The sequence below is a fragment of the Pleurodeles waltl genome, chromosome 1_2 (assembly GCF_031143425.1).
Source record: "Pleurodeles waltl isolate 20211129_DDA chromosome 1_2, aPleWal1.hap1.20221129, whole genome shotgun sequence".
Lineage (NCBI taxonomy): Eukaryota > Metazoa > Chordata > Amphibia > Caudata > Salamandridae > Pleurodeles > Pleurodeles waltl.
Genome location: NC_090437.1, coordinates 703,377,228 through 703,395,484, shown reverse-complemented (window position 1 = coordinate 703,395,484; position 18,257 = coordinate 703,377,228). Strand labels below are relative to the sequence as shown.

Sequence of the window (18,257 nt, the reverse complement as noted above, 5' to 3'; positions counted from 1 at the left end):
ATACTTATCATAAGGTAGAATATGTGAGAATGTATGCTGTCGATCCAGATGTGTATGGGACATGGGGATGTTTTATGGTTTTTGCGTCTTGAAAACCAATAAAAACGTTTTTTTAAACGTACGCCCCGGCAATGCACTGCATATGACTAATGACAAGGTCAGTGACATCACTGATGTGATGAGATCATCCACAGAAGCATTCACACACACACACACACACACACACCCCCATACAACCTCTCATACACCCACACACACCCATTCACAGACTCATACAAGTACTCACACAACCACTCACTCATCCATAGAGCCACTCATACACCCACTCACTCATTCAGGCACTCACACAGCCACTCACTCACCCATACAGCTACTCATACAATCAGTCACCCTTACAACCACCCACACACACACATATATACAGCTACTTACTGACCTACACAGCCACTCGCTCACCCATCCAGACTCTCAACAAAGCCACTCACCCATACAAGCACTCACACACCCACCCTATTTATGTGCGATCAGAACTATATGCAAATGGAACATTCAACCATAAAACCTTGCAATGTGCATATCTGAAAAGAAGGATGGAGGGAGGTAAAATGAGCTTACTATCACTGGAACAGATGTCCCAGGACCGCCTGACCAACCGCTACATCTCCTTTAGGGATGGCATCCAGACCGTAGTGCTTCATAAATGTGTGAGTACTTTTCCAGGTGGCTGCTCTGCAAATGTCCTGCAGAGCTACACCTGCAAACAGTGCCATGGACGCTGAGACAGATCCCGTAGAGTGTGCCCTTACCGAAGAATGTGAAGGCTTACCAGCTGCTTGGTGACAAAAAAGTTTATAGCAGCTACTATCCATCTGGCTATACTCTGCTTGGAAAGGGCCTGTCTCTTCCGCGGGGCACTATACGAGACAAACAATTGAGTAGTCTTTCAAAAATGGTTGGTTCTCTCCAAATAAAATTTGAGATTCCTTTTGATGTCCAACGAGTGAAGAGCTCTTTCTGCCGTAGATGGCGGGTTTGGAAAGAAAGATTTCAAAATCAAAGGTTCCTTAATATGGAAGTCTGATGGCACCTTTGGAACAAATTTCAGGTTAGTACGAAGTATTACTCTATCATGTTTAAATTGAAGGAAAGGCTCTTGAATGGTCAATGCCTGGATCTCGCTGACCCGTCTAGAAGAAGTAATGGCTAGCAAAAGAGCTACTTTCCATGATAAGTGCTTCAAATCCGCTCTATGAACTGGTTCAAATGGGTGTCTCATAAGCTGAGAGAGAACCGTGTTGAGCCAAGACGATGGAGGAGGCCTTACTGGCGGAAAAACTCAAAAGAGCCTTTTGAGAAATTGTTTGACCAATCTAGAAAACCAGAGAGACGGCGATGTCGGCGAATGTCTGAAGAGAGATATGGCCGCCAAGTGCACCCTGATGGGATGCATGCGCTAAGCCCGTCAACGCTAGATGGAGGAGATAGGGCAATATTCGCTCTGGCGGCGACAGTAGCGGATCAATCAGCTTCTTTTGACACCACAAACAAAACCTTTTCCATTTTAAGAGTATGATTTGTTGGTGCTATCTGCTCTGGCTTTCGAAAGAATATCCCGACATTCAGGGTGAATATTTAAATGGGCAAACTCATTGTGTTCAAGAGCCAAGCTGATAACTTTAGTGATTTGGGGTCTGGATGCAAAACTTGACCCACGTTCCTTGTCAAGAGCTGTGGTGAAACTTTCAGTGGAATGTGGTCTGTCTCTGAGAGCAGGAGGAGTTCTAAAAACAATGTTGGCGAGGCCAAAACAGAGCTTTCAGGATGAATCTGCTAAGCTCTCTTTTGATCTTTGCAAGTACTCTTGAGATCAGGGGAATGGGTGGAAAAGCGTAGGCAAATATTCTGCACCATGCCTTCGAAAATGCATTCTCCTATGAGCCAGGATGGTGAACCCAAATTGCATAAAAGTGGCATTTGTTGTTCTGCTGAGTTGCAAAGAGATCCAGTTTGGGTTTCCCCAACCTCCTGAAAACTTGGTCGAGCACCTCCTGGTTCAGCTCTCATTCGTGACAGGAGGAGGTCAGCCTGCTGAGGGTGTCTGCTGTCTCGTTCTGTCTTCCTGGCAGATGCTCCGCTTGTAAACTGATGCCATTTCGAATGGCCCAGTTCCAAATAGTTTGCGATTCTCAAGACAGAAGAGATTTCGTTCCCCCTTGCTTGTTTAAATAATGCATTGTTGCAGTATTGTCTGTTCTTATGAGAACAGCCGAGTGCCTTATCCTGAGAAGGAAAGCCTGCAGGGCCAGGAAAACCACTCTCAACTCTAGGAAACTGATGTGATATTTCCAGAAGGAGTTGGTACACCTTCCGCTGATCTCAAGGTTCTGAAGATATGCTCCCAATTCCTCTACAGGCATCCGTGGTAATGACTAGCGCAGGTCGAGGAGGCAGAAAGGGAAGACCGACTGCGATGTTTAGCTGGTCTGCCCGCCAGTGGAGCGCTTTGATCATTTAAGGAGTTACTGTGATTAAGTCGTTGAATGAGCCCTCTTTCTGAATACATTGAAGATCTAGTTCCTCTTGCAGGGGACGCATTCTCAGTCGACCAAAAGGGACTAGCTGAATGCAAGAAGACATCATCCCCAGAAGCGATTTGTAGGTGTGCACTGAAAGACTTTCTTCTTTGTACTCTGTTTGTTAGATAAATGAGTCTCGCTTGCCTCCCCACCGAAGGAAAAGCTTTGCCCCTGATGGTGTCGATTTTCACCCCTAAAAAGGTTGTCACTCTTGTTGGCAATATGTTCGACTTGTTCCGATTGAGAGTGAGGCCCAGATCGTCAAATAATGCCATGCAAGCCCTCGCTGAGTCTTGAGCTTCCTGATACGACCGTGCTTTTATTAGCCCATCGTCTAAATAGGGAAAGATTTGAAGTTTTTTCTTTCTTAGAGAAGCCGCTACCGGAGCTAGACACTTTGTAAAGATTCTGGGGGCGGATTTAAGGCCAAATGGAAGAACCCTGAATTGGAAATGGCTGCTGGCTACTGTGAAATGCAGACATTTTCTGTGGGCCGGTGAAATCGGAATATGAAAGTAAGCGTCCTGCAGATCCAGGGTCGTCATAAAATCTCTGTGATTCATGCAGAGAAGAATATCTTGCAATGTGACCATGCAAAAGGTTTGACGTTTGAGGTATTTGTTTAAGTCCCTGAGATCGAGGATGGGACGCCATGAGTCACAGTTTTTGCGCACCAGAAACGGGAGCAAAAACCTCTGCCTTTTCCTAAAGAAGGAACTCTCTCTATCGCTCTCTTCTTGAGCATAGTTATGACCTCCAGCCAGAGTTGTTTTAGATGCTTCTGAAAGAAGGTACGAGGAGGTCGAGAAAGTGGGCGTTGAATGAACTCTAAAGTATGGCCATATCAAACTATCTTTAAAACCCACTGGCCCGAGGTTATTTGTTCCCACTTATAATAAAAGTGTGATATCCTTCCCCCTTTTGAATTCCTGGTGGGGGTGCAGCCAGAGCCTGAAACTTTGGCACCTAACCGCCTCTTTGCTCTGATGCGCTCTACTCCTGGGTGAGGTATAGAATAGGACGCCTGAGGTGGTTGCCTCTGAGAATATTGAGGTCGGAACTGCTGTGTAGCATAGGAGGGGTAACAAAAGCTCTGGTAACTCCCTCTATGTGATGGAACTTCTCGACCCCTGGAGGCACGAAAAGGAATCTTTTTAAATTGAAGGGTTCCTAAGGATCTTGCAGTGTCTGTATCTGTTTTGATAGCTTGCAGGGCTTCATCCACATGCTTGCCCAAAAGAGCCTCCCCATCAAATGGGAGGTCCAATACCTTATTCTGAACTTCCGGACGAAAGGAAGTCGCTCTAAGCCAGCCCTGACGTCGTAGCATCGCCCCACCAGCTAACTGCCGAAAAGCAGTGGTCGCAATATCCACTGCGCAATCTATTACCTCAGCCGAGGTGCACTCCCCCTCCAACAGGATCTTCTTCACCTCCACCTTAGAGTCTTCTAAAAGGTGGTCCAGATACGGAGCAATATCGGCCCCCGGCTGTCTGTCGTACCGCCCCAGGATTTACATCTAGTTCGTTGCTCTTAGTATAAGCCCGACATAGAAGAGAAATGCTTTCCAATGTTGTCCCGCCTTCTCCCTTCCTTGTCTGGAGGAGCTGAAATTGGACTCAATGGATTTTTTGAATGCCTATGCGCTGCCTGGGTTATGACAGAGTCTGGCTTCAGGTGACCAATGAGACAAGCAGGGTGTCTTCTGGGGCCTTATATTTTTTGTCTAATCTAGGTAAGACTGCTGTCATCGTAGCTGGATTCCTCCTTACCTTGAGACCTTCTTCCCAGATGTAGCCCACTATGGATATGGAGCGGATACTCTTTTGAAAACGCTCCTTGAAGTCATATAAAAAACAATCCATCTGCTTAGATGGCATGGGCAATGCAAATTTCAAGCAGATTTTGGAAACCCCCAATATCTCCTGGGGGAGAATCCACCGGGGTAGGTGATGGAGATGAAGGGGTCGGCAATATATAGTTGTCCCAATCCGAATGCGCATCCTACAACTCTCCTTCCTCCCTCTCCTCATCCGAGGAGTCAGTAACCTGCATGAAAGTCCTTTGATAACCTAGGCTGTGGCACTGGAGTGGCAGGCACCGAGGGAGGAGTCGCCGTTTGCATGTTCAATTGTGGCACAGATTGAAACCTCTTTTTGTAATCTGATAACATGACTTGTAAATCAGAGATAAGGGAACTCAGGATACAGACCATATCCTCTGGCATATTTGGTTGATATATATATATATATATATGGATAATAAATTCACTGCAAAGATAAGGGTTACAGGGATGTTCTAGTTAGGAAATAAAAAAAAATTAAAACATAGAAATTCACTTATAAAAACAGAGGTTACAAGGACTTTATAGTCCGGCTAAGATTTTACCCATACCAAACCATAGAAATTCACCTGCTATAATTTGAGTTACCTCAAGTAACTATAACTCGTGTCCCCGCCATGCACACGTTTTTTGCCAAAATCTTTAGTGCAAATATTACATTGATATTATCAATGATGTTATGAAAGATGGCATGATTGCCGTAATTTGTGGGGTAACTGACAGTGCATGGCAAGGGCGCAAGTTATAGCTACCTTAGGGTAGGAGTTATAGTTACTTGAGTTAACTTTAACTATAACTGGAGAATTTCTATGGTTTGGTACGGTTAAAATCTGAGCCTAACTATGACGTCCCTGTAACCTTTGGTTTTTTAAGTGAATTTCTTTGTTTTGTTTTTATCACATAGTAATTTTAATTAGTATACATTAATTCAACCACCACGATGCACCCAACCTTACACTGTGCACAGCCTTCAACCATGTGCAAGGGTGGTTGTCCGCAGGACCTGGCCTGCAGCCAGACCCTGCGGCCAACACCCCCTAACCAACCAAAACCACGATGTGCACAGCGCATTGGACATGGGCAGTGAGAGTTGGCCACAGCTTCTCTGGGTGTGAGAGGGTGTATCTGGGGGTGAGAGTGGCTGTCAGATTGTCTGGGTGTGAGAGTGCGTACATCAGTGTTTGAATGAGGGTGTAAGTAGTTCTGTGAGTGGGTGCATGAGTGAGTGGGTCTGTGAGTGGGGGTGTGTTTGAGTGAGAGAAATTAATTGAAAGAGAAAGGAAAAAAGAAAGTGAGGGAAACAGAGTTCTTCAAGGTTTTAAAATGAATTCGATATTTGTGTTCAATTTAAAATAAAAAATGTATTTATTATTTTAAATAAAACACTTTTTTTATTTAGAGAAAAAAAAAGAAAAAAAAAAAAAGGAAATTAGTCCAGCTGGACTCAAACCCTTAAAGTTCTGCAACCTTCACACTGAGCTATGTGAGCTGTGTTTTTTTTAATTAGTTTTTTAAGCCCTTTATGGGCTATTTAGGACTGCGAAGGAGCCCTCAATTGCTTCCCCGTGGTTCCTACTTTTTTAAATTATTTTTTTAATTATAAAGCCCTTTACGGGCTATTTGGGACCGCGTGGAAGCCATGAAGGACTCCCCCGCAGTCCCTACTTTTTCATTTATTTACATTGTCACAAACTTTTTTTTTTTATTAAGTTGCCCTTTATGGGCTCTGTGCGACAGCGATGGAGCCCTCAAGGGCTCCCCCGCTGTCCCTACTTTTTTTTATTTTATTTTTTAAATATATAAATATATTTTTAAAATTAAAATACCCTTACAGGCTACCTGGCACTGCGGGGGAAGCCTTAAGGCTGCATTTTATCTCTGTCCCCTGAACCTGCTTTAAAAGTCCTGCTGTCAAACAGCAGAGTGTTTGCTGTGGCTTGGCTGTAGCTGCAGCCAGGCCACAGCAAACAGCTATGTCCTGGGACATAGCAGGAACTGGCCCTGGGGAGTGGTGGTCCCCAGGAGCTTCAGTGGCTCCATGAGGTGGGCAGTGCGGCCCCCTCCCTCCAAAAAGTACTTAGCCACAGGCGATGGGACCCCCTTTCTTTTTTTAAAAGAAGATTTGCCCCGTGGGTGGTGGTCCCTTGAACAGCAGGGGGCTGTGCCACCCACAAATACAATGCATTTTGCCCCAGGGGTTGTGCTCCCCGGTGTGCGAGGGGGTGCACAGGCCCCCGGCATAATATTACCTCAACGCCCTGGGGGAGGTGGTGGTCCCCGGGGCAGCGGGAGGGGGCTAAGCACCCCTCGTTCCCCCACATTTTACATGAAAGCGCCGGGGATGTGGCGGTCCCAAGGGCAGTGGGGAGTGAATGGAGGATGAGATTATTTTTTTTAAAGCCCCCGAGGTTGGGCCCACCAGGGGCATTAAACTGATGAAGTGTGGTAGGCCAGGCTTCATTTTTAAAATTTTATTTTGGTTTTTTTTACTAGCAGAGTTGCAGATCCACTGCATATCTGCTCTTAAAATAAAAAATAAAATGCTTTTTAGCCCTGGGGGGCTAAGGGGTCAGGGTGTTCGTATCCTGGCCCCTTTTCTTTATTTGTTACTTTTATTTTGGGACTTGGCTGAAGCAGAGTCCCAAGATAGCTGACAACACTTCAACAGCTTCTGTTGTTGAAGTGCTATCAGCCAATCAGATCTCTGCACGAGATTGGCAGGAGTTGCACTTTCTTTGCGTCCTTAGATACACATTTGTCTTCCCCTTTATTTCTCAAATACTACTGAACGGAATTACACCAAAACAAAAAAGCACTCTTTCTGGACCAGGACCTATCTTCCTGCCAAATCTGGTGTAATTAGGTCAAACATTTTTTTCCTTTGGAAAAACAATGGGGAAAATGTATTTTGGGAGCCCCACACACACACATCAACCTGAAACTTTCGAAGCAGCAGCTGACGGGACTGGCAAATTTTGTAGGAATTTCTGCAAAGATTCATCAAGTGGCGCCAAAGATATAGGCAAGTAAAAAACACTTTTTAAATAGAAAGTAGGTCCTAACTATAACTACCTAGTGGCGACAGCCACTCAGTAAAATAAATATATATATATATATATATATATATATATATATATATTTTTTTTTTTTTTTTTTTTTTCAGCAGTTACAGTTATCTGAACTAACTCGTGCCCCAAGGTAACTATAATATGCAACCCTGCCATGAACAGTTTTCTCATCAATAATTCCACTGCAAATGTATAACATCCATGTAACCTTTGGGTTTTTTCAGTGAATTTCTACCTTTTTTGTTTTACTGCTATTTCCTAACTATGCTGTTCCTGAAACCTTCGTTTTTTCAGTGAATTTCTTTTTATTTTTTTTTATTTTTTTACATAAAGTAATATTTAATTACCATGCGGTAGGGGGTTGGATGCAAGGCCTGCGGCCACCCCCCAGAATGCAGCCTACCCCTTGGTTTTCTGGGTCTCTGAGTGGGTGTATGAGTGACTTTGTGGGTGTGTAAGAGGACGGGAGTGTATGAGTGGCTATCTAAGAGGCTGTGTGGGTCTCTCAGTGGTGTGTCAGTGGCTGTATGGGTGGGTGAGTGAGGTGTCAGTGGTTTTGCTGTAAAGGTAGGTGTATGCGAGTATATATATATTTTTTAATTGGGATCTGTAGATCTGTTGCAGATTCACATGGGGGGCTTAGTGCTGCAGTGGATCACAGATCCTCACATGCCCCCAAAAAATGTTTTGGGGGAAATTTCGTGCCCATAAGGGGTCCCTCACAGACCCCCTCCATCAGTCCCAGTGGGTTAGGATATCCTCATCCCTTATATCTTATTTACACTTTATTTCTCACCCAGGAACTGCGTCCCTATTCACAAAATGGCGGACGCAACTTTTCTCTCAGGTTGTGGCCAGCTCTTTCTAGACCAAGATTTAGCTTTCTGCCAAATCTGGTTTAATTTGGTTCTGTGGTTTGGGCTGTAGTCGTGTCTAAAATCTATGGGAAATTGCACAGGTAGAACGAGTTTTGGGACACACTTTTTTTTCAGCCCCTACCTTGCATGCGAGCAGTCTACACCCAGTTCCTCTTGTTACAAGTATACCAGGTGGGGGGTTGATGCAGGATACGCACTTGAACCCTTTTCCACTGCTGACTAGACCTAGTCAATAGGAGTTACACACTTGCCCAGACAGAGTTGTTGTACACGCTTGGGCCTGTGGTGAACACTGATTTAAATAAGAGTTTTATAAGGTGCTGCACCCAGCCATTGAGTCACTTCAGAGTGATGGAATGACCATTTGAAATCACACAAAAAATTATTTGGTAGGGGAAGTCGACCTGGAGTCATTGTCCTGAGGAGGCCGTAGTCTTTTAGGCCGAAACTCGTTGACTGTTCTAAGGAGTGACTGTTGGAACTTTTTGAAACATTTGCATTGAACAATTTTGAGATTGGATCGGACTTTCATTCCAGTGTTGGATCCCCTGCACTGGAACAGGATTCTTCCCTCCTACAACTGTCACTAACTGGATCCACGACTGCTTGCCTGTCCATGGTTTAGCAGCTTGTATTTTGATTTGACGTTCCACGATGCTGGTTTAGATATTTAGTTTGTTTTTTGACTTGTAAATAGTTTGTGTGTGTATCTATTAGTTATGTGCATAGGTGATGTGCTGACACTATGACTAAATCGATATATTTGGTATAAAGAAATTATTATTCAGTAAAAAATTGAGTTTTTTGCTTAGATACTTAGTATTGATATATCCCCGTTGGATATTTTGATTTTCTTTATCTTTTTTGCATGCACTCTGAAAGCAAAAGGGAATGGATATGAGAGGATACCAAAACATCACCACTGGCTTCAAAGTCTAGCTGCAGCACAGGGAAGCAACACGTAATTGACAGATTTCACTCTGTAAGTAATGCCCTTGAATCTCAGTCCTAGGATGGGAATGCTGCAGGCTACAGGAGAAAGGGTGTTAACTTGGTGGCTGCCAAACATCCCCAAACCTTTCTGTTGTTGAGTTTCCTTTTCTCTTGTGGGTGCTGTATTCAGTTCCATTTGCACATTTCAGGTATGTAAACAGTCTTTACAGAGGCCTTCCCTTAGAGCAGTTCTGATCTTCGCAGCCAGTGAGCAAAGCTCAAGCCCAGCTTATAATGTCTGATAGGTTGAATGCATATCTCTTCTCCTTGGTCACAACAATAGGCACTGGCTACCTATTGTTAAAAGCACATTTAAAGTAATATTTTACAAGTTATGATATTGGGATCGTTTCACCTTATCTTTCAGGCAGATGAACACAATAATTATCATCCTGTTCAACCTTTAAAGACAGCCGATGAATGTTCAGGGATAAAGGCAGGTATCCTGAAACGTGAGGTGGAAGTATAAGCGGGTTGGTTTTGGGCTTTCCCTGCCAATTTAAATTTATTTTTTAGAAGAGCACAGTAAACACAGGGAAACTGCTGCTATTTGATAATATCCTCTCTAATCTCTCAAGTGGGGTGCCTCTGGAGGCGGTGCTGGAAACACACTGTTAATATTAAAACACCGAACATGGAAGGAACTAGCAATGCCAACCGAGGCATCCAAATGATCAGTGGACTTCAACTGTATTAGCAGAATTATGTATTCACAATCTCATAATTAAATCTAAGCTGTAAATGACAAAAAATATTACAGACTTCTAATGGGGACCACGCTGAAGTTTGACATCTTCTGAAGGATCAGGCCACTGAGAGGTACATGTCAAAAAGGTTTATAGTCTCTGTCAAGCTACTTTGAGGCTAAAAACAGAGGCACAGATCACCCAGACTCAGTAACAAAATCCAAAAGGGTAATTCATTAGCCCAGCCCATCCCCAACATAGGAGCCAGTGTGAAGACCACCACAGAAAATCCATTGTGCCAAGGCTTTAAGCACCACATACAATGGAAAGGAGGGTGTTATGATGGGAAAGAGGATAGATTACTGACAAGGTTCAAAGGCCTGTGAAGTGACTTGTGAAGACGAAATGAACTGGAGCAGCCGTGAAAGAAATCATGCATAAGGAAAATGATTACAGCTATTGCCTATTAACTGCTATTACAAAATACAGTGAAAGAAAGTGTTTCCAGACGACATTTACGTTCTACAAGAATGTACTGAAAAAGAAGTTATTCACCTTTGGTAACAACTTATCTGATAGAGACTATATCTAGCTGCAGATTATTTACCGTAGAATTAACCCAGGCGTCAGACTGGTCCGGAAGATTTTTCGTGAGCTGCACCCCTCCATGCTGGTATCATCTGTGTCGGATGTGACATCCACGACACTTTTGTAAGCACCATCCAAGCGATCCGACGTCAGATTCTTTTCACAATTTTCCACTCCAGAACCACAGAGCCATGAAGAAAACTGACCACTGGTGTGGATAACTACGGCCCTGAAAGGGAAGCAGCCCTGTCCCTAGAAATCCATTCGAAGTCATGGAGGGTGGGTTGGTAAGGAATTTGCATCAAGATATAGTCTCTACCAGAAAAGGCACTACTGAAGCTAAGTAACTTGTTCATCTGTTAGAGACTTCTAGCTGCAGACTCCTTACCTTAGAATAGATACCCAAGCAATACAATGCGCAGAGGTGTGTCTGCAGACCAATTTCAGATGGGGAAGTCGTCCAGGACTGAACATGCAAAATGCCCGTCACAAAAGATCTCATAGTCCATGCAGTAATGCTTGGTAACGTTGTGCAGAGAGGGCCAACTTCCTGTCTGGCAGATATCCAGGACTGGAACTCCACCTGCTAATGCAGTGGTCACAGCTTTGGCTCTGGTTAAATGAGCGCGAAAGCCCTCATCGGGTTGCTTCATGGCCAATGCGTAACCAATTTTAATGCAGAGCATGACCCGTCTGGAGATGGTCCTTTCCTGCATAGCACAAACCTTTTTAGCTCCACTATACCCCACAAGAGTTGGTGGCCCACACAGAACTCTTGTGTGTGGTCAAGATAGAATGACAAAATCGTTTAGGATCTAGACGATGGAGACACTACTCATCCTTGGAGAGGTGAGGTGGAGCATAGAAAGCAGATAAGGTGATGGACTGACATACATGAAAGGGCGTGACCACCTTTGGACGAAAGGAGGCCCGCGTGTGGAGCAACACTATGTATCGATAAGTAGGGTGGCTTAGCTGACAAGGCCTACAGCTTGCTATCTCGGTGGGCAGATGTTATGGCCAGGACGAATGCCGTTCTGAAGGTGAGTAACCGTAAGGGACAATTGTTAAGTGGCTGAAACGGAGTGCACATTAAGAATGTGGTAACCAGATTTAATTCCCACTGAGGCATGATAAAAGGAGAAGTGGGAAAGGATGATACAAACCTTTCAAGGTTCTATGTAAAACAGGAGATTTGAAAAGAGTGGGTTGATCAGGCAATCTGAGGAACGCAGAAACAGCAGAAAGACTGCCCTTGAGAGTACCCGAGCAGAGCCCTGCTAAGCAAGAGATAGAATAAGGAGAAGAACCTGAGAAAGAGGAGCAGGAAGGGAAGCGAAGGTCAACGTTTCTGCTGGAACACCAAGCTACAAATTCTTTCCACTGGCTGGCATATACCATCTTAGTGGAGAAACATCTGACTGCCAATATACCATCACAGACTTCGGGCGGAAGGTGAAAAGCTGTTGTCTGCTGCTGCTAAATCTCCATGCAAGAAAGCTGAGACTGGACAGGTTTGTGTGGAGAACCCTCCAATGCTGCTGTGACATTAGATCCTCCAGAAGGGGCTGTCTGATCAGAGGATCGATGGCCATGCCCAGTAGCTCGGCATATCAGATTTTCCATGCTCAGTCTAAAGCCACAAGAATAACTAGGGCCCGGTTGTTCCTGATCTTCTTGAAAATTCTGGCCAGAAGTAGTATGAGCACAAAGGCGTACAGGAGGCCTGATCTCCACTCAAGACGAAAAGCGTTTGAGGGACAGTCTCCTTGAAAACTCCAGTGTGCAAAACTGCTGGCATTGCGCATTCTCGGCAGTGGCAAACAGACCTAGCCAAGGCTCTCCCCCACTGCTGAAAGAGACCGTGCACCACCTCCGGATGGACATGCCATCCGTGATCTGCTAGGTAACCTCAAATGGGTTTTTCTGCCCTGGCACTCGAAGAACCTGCCATCTGTTGAACTGCCAGAGATATGCCCTGATGTTCCAGCCATGTCCAGAGACCCAGAGCCTCTTGACAAAGGGTCCACAACTCCATCCGGCCCTCTTTGTTGGAGTACCACATGGCAGTGGTGTTGTTAGTGAACACCTGAACCAGCCTTCCCTTGATGGAGGAGAGAAAGGCTTTCAATGCCAGCCAGATCGCTCTGAGCTCCGGCAAGTTGATGTGGAGGCCGGATTCTGCGGGAGACCAGAGTCCTCAGATCTTCACCTCTCCCAGATGGTGGCCCCATCCCAGAAGTGACACATTTGTTCTAGTTTGGGAAGACAGAGGGATTAGGTCGCTGACCTAATCGCGGTTTGTTAGCCACCACTGCATATCTTTCACAGTTCCCTTCAAGATACGAAACATGTCAGAGAGGTTCCCCTGATGCTGTGCCCACTTGAACTTAAGGTCCCACTGTAGAGCCTGCATATGCCAACGTACATTTGCGCAAGCAGGACACAGGTGGGTCCCAACGGCTTCTGAGTCGGTCTTACAGAAACCCAGGATTAAGGCTGAAACATGGGTATCATAGCCTAAATATCCTGGACTTGCCGCTCTGGAAGATAAGCACGAAACTGCACTGTGTCAGGAACAGCTCAGATGAAAGGGAGAAGGGAGTACCTGAGAGGGAGTCAGCTGTGACTTTGGCATGTTTAGAGTAAACCCCTGAGAGTACAGGTGGTTCACCGTAGTCTGGAGGTGGGGCACGACAGCCTGCGGTGAGCCTTCCTTTAACAGTCAATCGTTGGATAGGGGAAGAGTAACACCCCTGATCTCTGCCAGGGGCGTGGCTTTGGGTTGGAGTTGTGACTGGGGTGTTACACTCCCCTAATAAATGTATTATCTGGTAAACTGTCAGTGGGTATGGGTGCCTTCAGTCAGGTATTGTGAGGTCTGAATTTAATCAAGACATTTTACATACGTGCAGACAAAAATGCACAAAAATTCTCCCCCTTTGTTCTGAACGTCTTCAAAAATGTTGGTATTTTACAAAATAATGTGTTTTCTCTCACTTAGTACCCCTACCAATCCACATTAGTTTCCCTTTTCACTGCAACATACGCCCCTCTCATGCGCCCTGCTTATCATATAATGTATTTTAACATTATATGCCCGCATGATTGTTCGAAAGTCAGAATCCCACACCGCCCCGAAATTACTGACCAAGCTACGCCCTGTCCTCGCAGATGAGCTGCAACCACTGCCATCGCGCCTTGGTGAACAACCGAGGGGGCACTGGTCAGGCCAAAAGAGAGCACAGCAAACTGGAAATGATCATGACTGACCATAAACCGCAGGTAACACCTGTGGGCAGGCAGTATGGGGGTATGAAAATATGCGTCCTGCAAGTCCATTGCTACCATCCAGTCTCCTGGGTCCAGGACAGACCGAACCTGAGCCAAGGTGAACATCATAAATTTCTCCTTCTTGAGGAAGTAGTTGAAGGGCCGCAGGTCTAGGATAGGACGAAGGCGTTCATCCTTCTTTTTTGGCACCAGAAAGTAGTGGGAATAGCACCACAACCTATTTCTAAAGTTGGGATCGTCTCTATGGCTCCCTTGGCCAAGAGAGAAGAGAAAGATTCTCCTCCGTCAGCCCGTCTTGAGATGGTGGCATGGAGGGGAAGGGTAGTTAAAAAAGAGAAAGGAAGTAGCCCTTTCAGACTATCTACGAAACCCACATGTCCAATATGTTATGGACTGCCAGAGGGGAAAAAATTTGACATATCCTGCTACCAATTGATTGCCTGTGATTGTGTAAAGGCAGATTAGTAGGGTTTGGAGGCTGCAGCTGCTTGAGTGGAGGGATGATGTTGTGTGGACTGACTTAACCTCTGGCTGTCTGATCCATGAGACTTGTGGATACCGCACCCTTAGCCGTGGAGGAACTGGGTAGCATGTGAGGCACTGTGGCTGGGTGGAAATTTGCATTGTTAGTAACCCCTTACGAGGCCACAAAAGGAGCAGGAAGCAGACTGGGGATGGTGAGGGATTGAAGATAAGCCCAGGACCGGGCTATAGCCTGAATGTCCCTAGATGTCTCAAGAGCCGAGTCCGCTTTGTCTCCAAAGAGACTGAAGCCATCGAAGGGCATGTTCATCAAGGCAGACATGACATCCCCTGAAAAGCGAGTAGTACATACCCAGGTGCGGTGCCTAAGAGCCACCGCTGACGAAACTGCTCTGCCTAGCGAGCTGGTTGTGTTGAGTCTAAAGCGAGTTGTGAACTCAGTTGCATCTCTTCCATCTGCTACCACTTGGGAAAGCACAGCCTGAGCCGCCACTTGGACCATAGGCAGCACTTGTGAAACCTTGTCCTATACAATGTGGGAGTAGCGGCCCAAAAGGCATGCGGTGTTCACAGACCGCAATGCAAGGCTGGCGGAAGAAAACATCTACTTCCCAAGTGTCTCAAGCCTGTTGGATTCCCTATCTGGAGGAGCGGTAGGGAACACGAGGCATTGACATGGGAGGTGGAAGCTTGGACCACGAAACGGTCAGGACTGGGGTGTTGTGTGAAGCAACTTGGGTCCCCCTGGTGTGCAGGAGTGGCAACAGCTAATTGTCCTATTCACAGGAGCCCCTGTGTTGGGTTTGGACCACGTACCAAAAAAGGGCATCTGTGACGGCCTCATTAAATTGGAGGAGCAGTTCTGATGGTGAGACACCCGGCTGAAGCACCTCTCTCAAGACATTTGTCTTGAACGTAACTGAGGGCAACTGAAGTTCGAGAACCTCAGTAGCCCTCTGCAACACCACTGCAAAAGATGCTCCCTGCTCCAGAGCCATGGTAGGGAGAGAAAGCATGCCAGCATCTGGGGAAGTATCCAGGCCACTAGCTTCACCCAGTTCCTCACACCAGTCCACATTTTGCTCATAAGGCTGGACTTCTTCAGGGTTCAGTGACCCCTCCCATTCCTCTCAGAGTCGAAGTCCATAGAAATAGGGCTGAGGATCCAATCCAGGAAGCAAAGCTCCTGATGGCATCAAGAGATGCTCTTCCAGCTCGGTATCGGAATTGGGGATTAAGATGGGAATATCGTTGGTGATGCCGGGAATGTCAGCAGCGGGACTGGTTGAGGTGGTACGACCGGTGTTGATTCGGATGCAGAAATGGATCCTTGGGGCCCCACTTGTTCCAGGGCCCGAGCCACTGACCCAGAAACAATAAGGGTCCCTGCAGAGCCCACGGGTCCTGACGGCATGCCAGAGAGGTTGGGCCACCCAAACATGAGACACATGGTGTCATAGAAGTCCTTAAGTTAGGTTGGGGGTGGGGGGGACCAGGGGATGCGGGGGTGCTTTGGCTTCTGAAAACTCAGGGAAGCGCGGGGTCAGCCCAGGTGCAGGCTCAGATGTGGAGCGAGGCTTAGGATATGGACGCTCCCACATCTTGTTGGCCGATGGATCCGGAGAAGTCGAAGCACGCTTCCTGAATGTCCCAAAGATTTTGAATTGGGATGACGACCTCTGGCTCTATTGCCAATCCCGGGAGCTTTCTGGTGACCGGCACGCAGTTGAACGACAGACCGCCAAGAGCTTCTGGGGACGCTCCGTCAAAGCCGTGGGATTCACCGCACTGAAATTGGAGCACAACTTTGGTTTGTGCTTGCGGCACCACAGGCAAACAAGGAGGGGGTCCATCACCAGCAGGTGACAGGCGCCACAGGGCTTGAAGCTGGCCTTCTCCAATGACATCCTGCCACACCAGGAAGAAGACCTCAAAAAAGCCTTAACAAACCATTGAAAAAGTATAGCCAAAAAGTGCCTGAAAAGCTAGCTCAACCCCGATCTGTGTTGACTAGTGCAGAAAGAAAAGAACTGACTTCAGCGCACCTGGATAGTGCCTGTATGAGTGCTGCGGACATCATATCTGGCTTGGATGATGCCGATGGCGCATGCGGAGTGGAATAATGCCATCTATGGGCACGCAAGTGTACTGCTAACAAAAATTCTTTCAGATCCAGTCTGACACCTGGGATAATTCTACGGTAAGGAATCTGCAGCTAGACGTCTCTATCAGATAACATATTGCACAATGGCTAGCACAGACCTATGGTCTAAACAGGCATGTTAAAAGCTTTGGGGAGGGGGCCTATGCCCAGAAGGCTTGCAGGCCTCTCTTAGGTTTGTGATCATGAAACAGGTGGTAAGTAAAGCTTTAACCTTTTGACTTATGTGGATCATTAACTGAAATGCGGGAACCCCGGATTAAGCAATATCTACCATTCCAACTTCAAAACAATAGACAAAACACATAAATAAGAATATACCTAATACATAAATTATGAAATATTTTATTTAATACACAAAAAAACAAAAATGGGAAGAAAAAAAAAACTATGTTTTAAAGGGAAGCTTGGAGCTTCTCAAAATGCATTTTTATTTCGGAAAGACTTTGAGATAAGCTAAACTCTAGGATATCACTGGCTTTTTTGCTCAAAGGCTGAAGCAGATACCACAACAGTGAGCTGCCTACCTAACAAAACATCTTCCCAAATGTTAGACATATCATTATGATAGCTGGTGGAAGGGTTTTGACTGGTGAACCCAATAGACGTAAAATATTAACAGCAGGAAATCATTTAATAAAGTCACAAAGAGTCAGATGTGAGGGCCTTCTTTTGGAACGGCTCATAAATTGGACTGCACTGTCTTAAAGAAATGTGCTTGTACTATGTTCTACAAAGGAAAGATGCTGCTTAAATTCTAAAACTGTTTATTAGATCAGGTCTTTTTGATCCATTTCCAGATACCACCTGTCCCCTTATCTCTATCTTGTAGATTCTCGCTGTCTCCTTTTTTGACGATTTTGCCTCAGTTTCTTCCCACACCTGCACTCGGTAAATGTTTGAGAAGTAAAAAATAAGTGTTGGTCCCCAAAAATGAGTGCAGGTGACCCCCCCTAGCTCAAATTAAGCACTGACCCACATGCATAAGAGCTATGCTCTGCTATCACCACAGTGCATACAAAGGAATTTCACAGTTTTAAACAGTACACTAGCGCAAACCTTACCTTATTTTCTTCCAAAAATTTTAGTTTAATTGAAACATCACCACGCATCTTGTCATATTTTTCCTTATGGACTTGAAACAATTGCTGCGATTGCTCAATTTTTGGCACAGTTGTTGCATCACGTGGTCCAAGGTTTAGTTCTTCCAAATCTGTGCGATATGCATCATACTCAATCCTAAAAAAAGGTGGATTATTAATGGGCTACAGTGCGTGACAAGTATAAGGAACTTTAAATGAACCATTCACACTATTAACCAACTGTACATGTAAGATCACTTCCTACATCATGAATGTAACATAGCCAACTTGTTCATACAGTGAAAAGCCCTGGGGTAGCACACTGGTTTATCTATATATTTTTAACTTTAATAGCTAGGCCCCCTGTTAAACTTGGAACTAGTCAGGCCTCCAGAAAAATCCTTTTACAGTTCTTCTTAAGAAGAAACTATAGTAATACAGATAGAATGATAAGGAAAATGTTACTTACCGGTAGACATCTGTTCGTGGCATGTAGTGCTGCAGATTCACATGCTGGGCATAATCTCTCCATCTAGAGTTGGGTTCGGAGTGGTACAACTTGTTTTTTTTCTAAGAAACTTTTCGAGTCACAGGACCAAGGGACT

At 45.4% G+C, this 18,257-nt stretch overlaps 1 protein-coding gene across 6 annotated transcripts in view; it reads right to left on the bottom strand.

The window, feature by feature from the left end:
- Nucleotides 1-18,257, bottom strand: part of ARFIP1 (ARF interacting protein 1) — a 359,169-nt gene that overhangs the window by 48,802 nt on the left and 292,110 nt on the right. For all 6 annotated transcript variants that reach the window (XM_069242703.1, XM_069242714.1, XM_069242723.1 and 3 more), the window contains one exon: nt 17,635-17,809. In XM_069242703.1, coding sequence (XP_069098804.1) covers nt 17,635-17,809 — 175 coding nt within the window. The remainder of the gene's footprint in view (nt 1-17,634; nt 17,810-18,257) is intronic.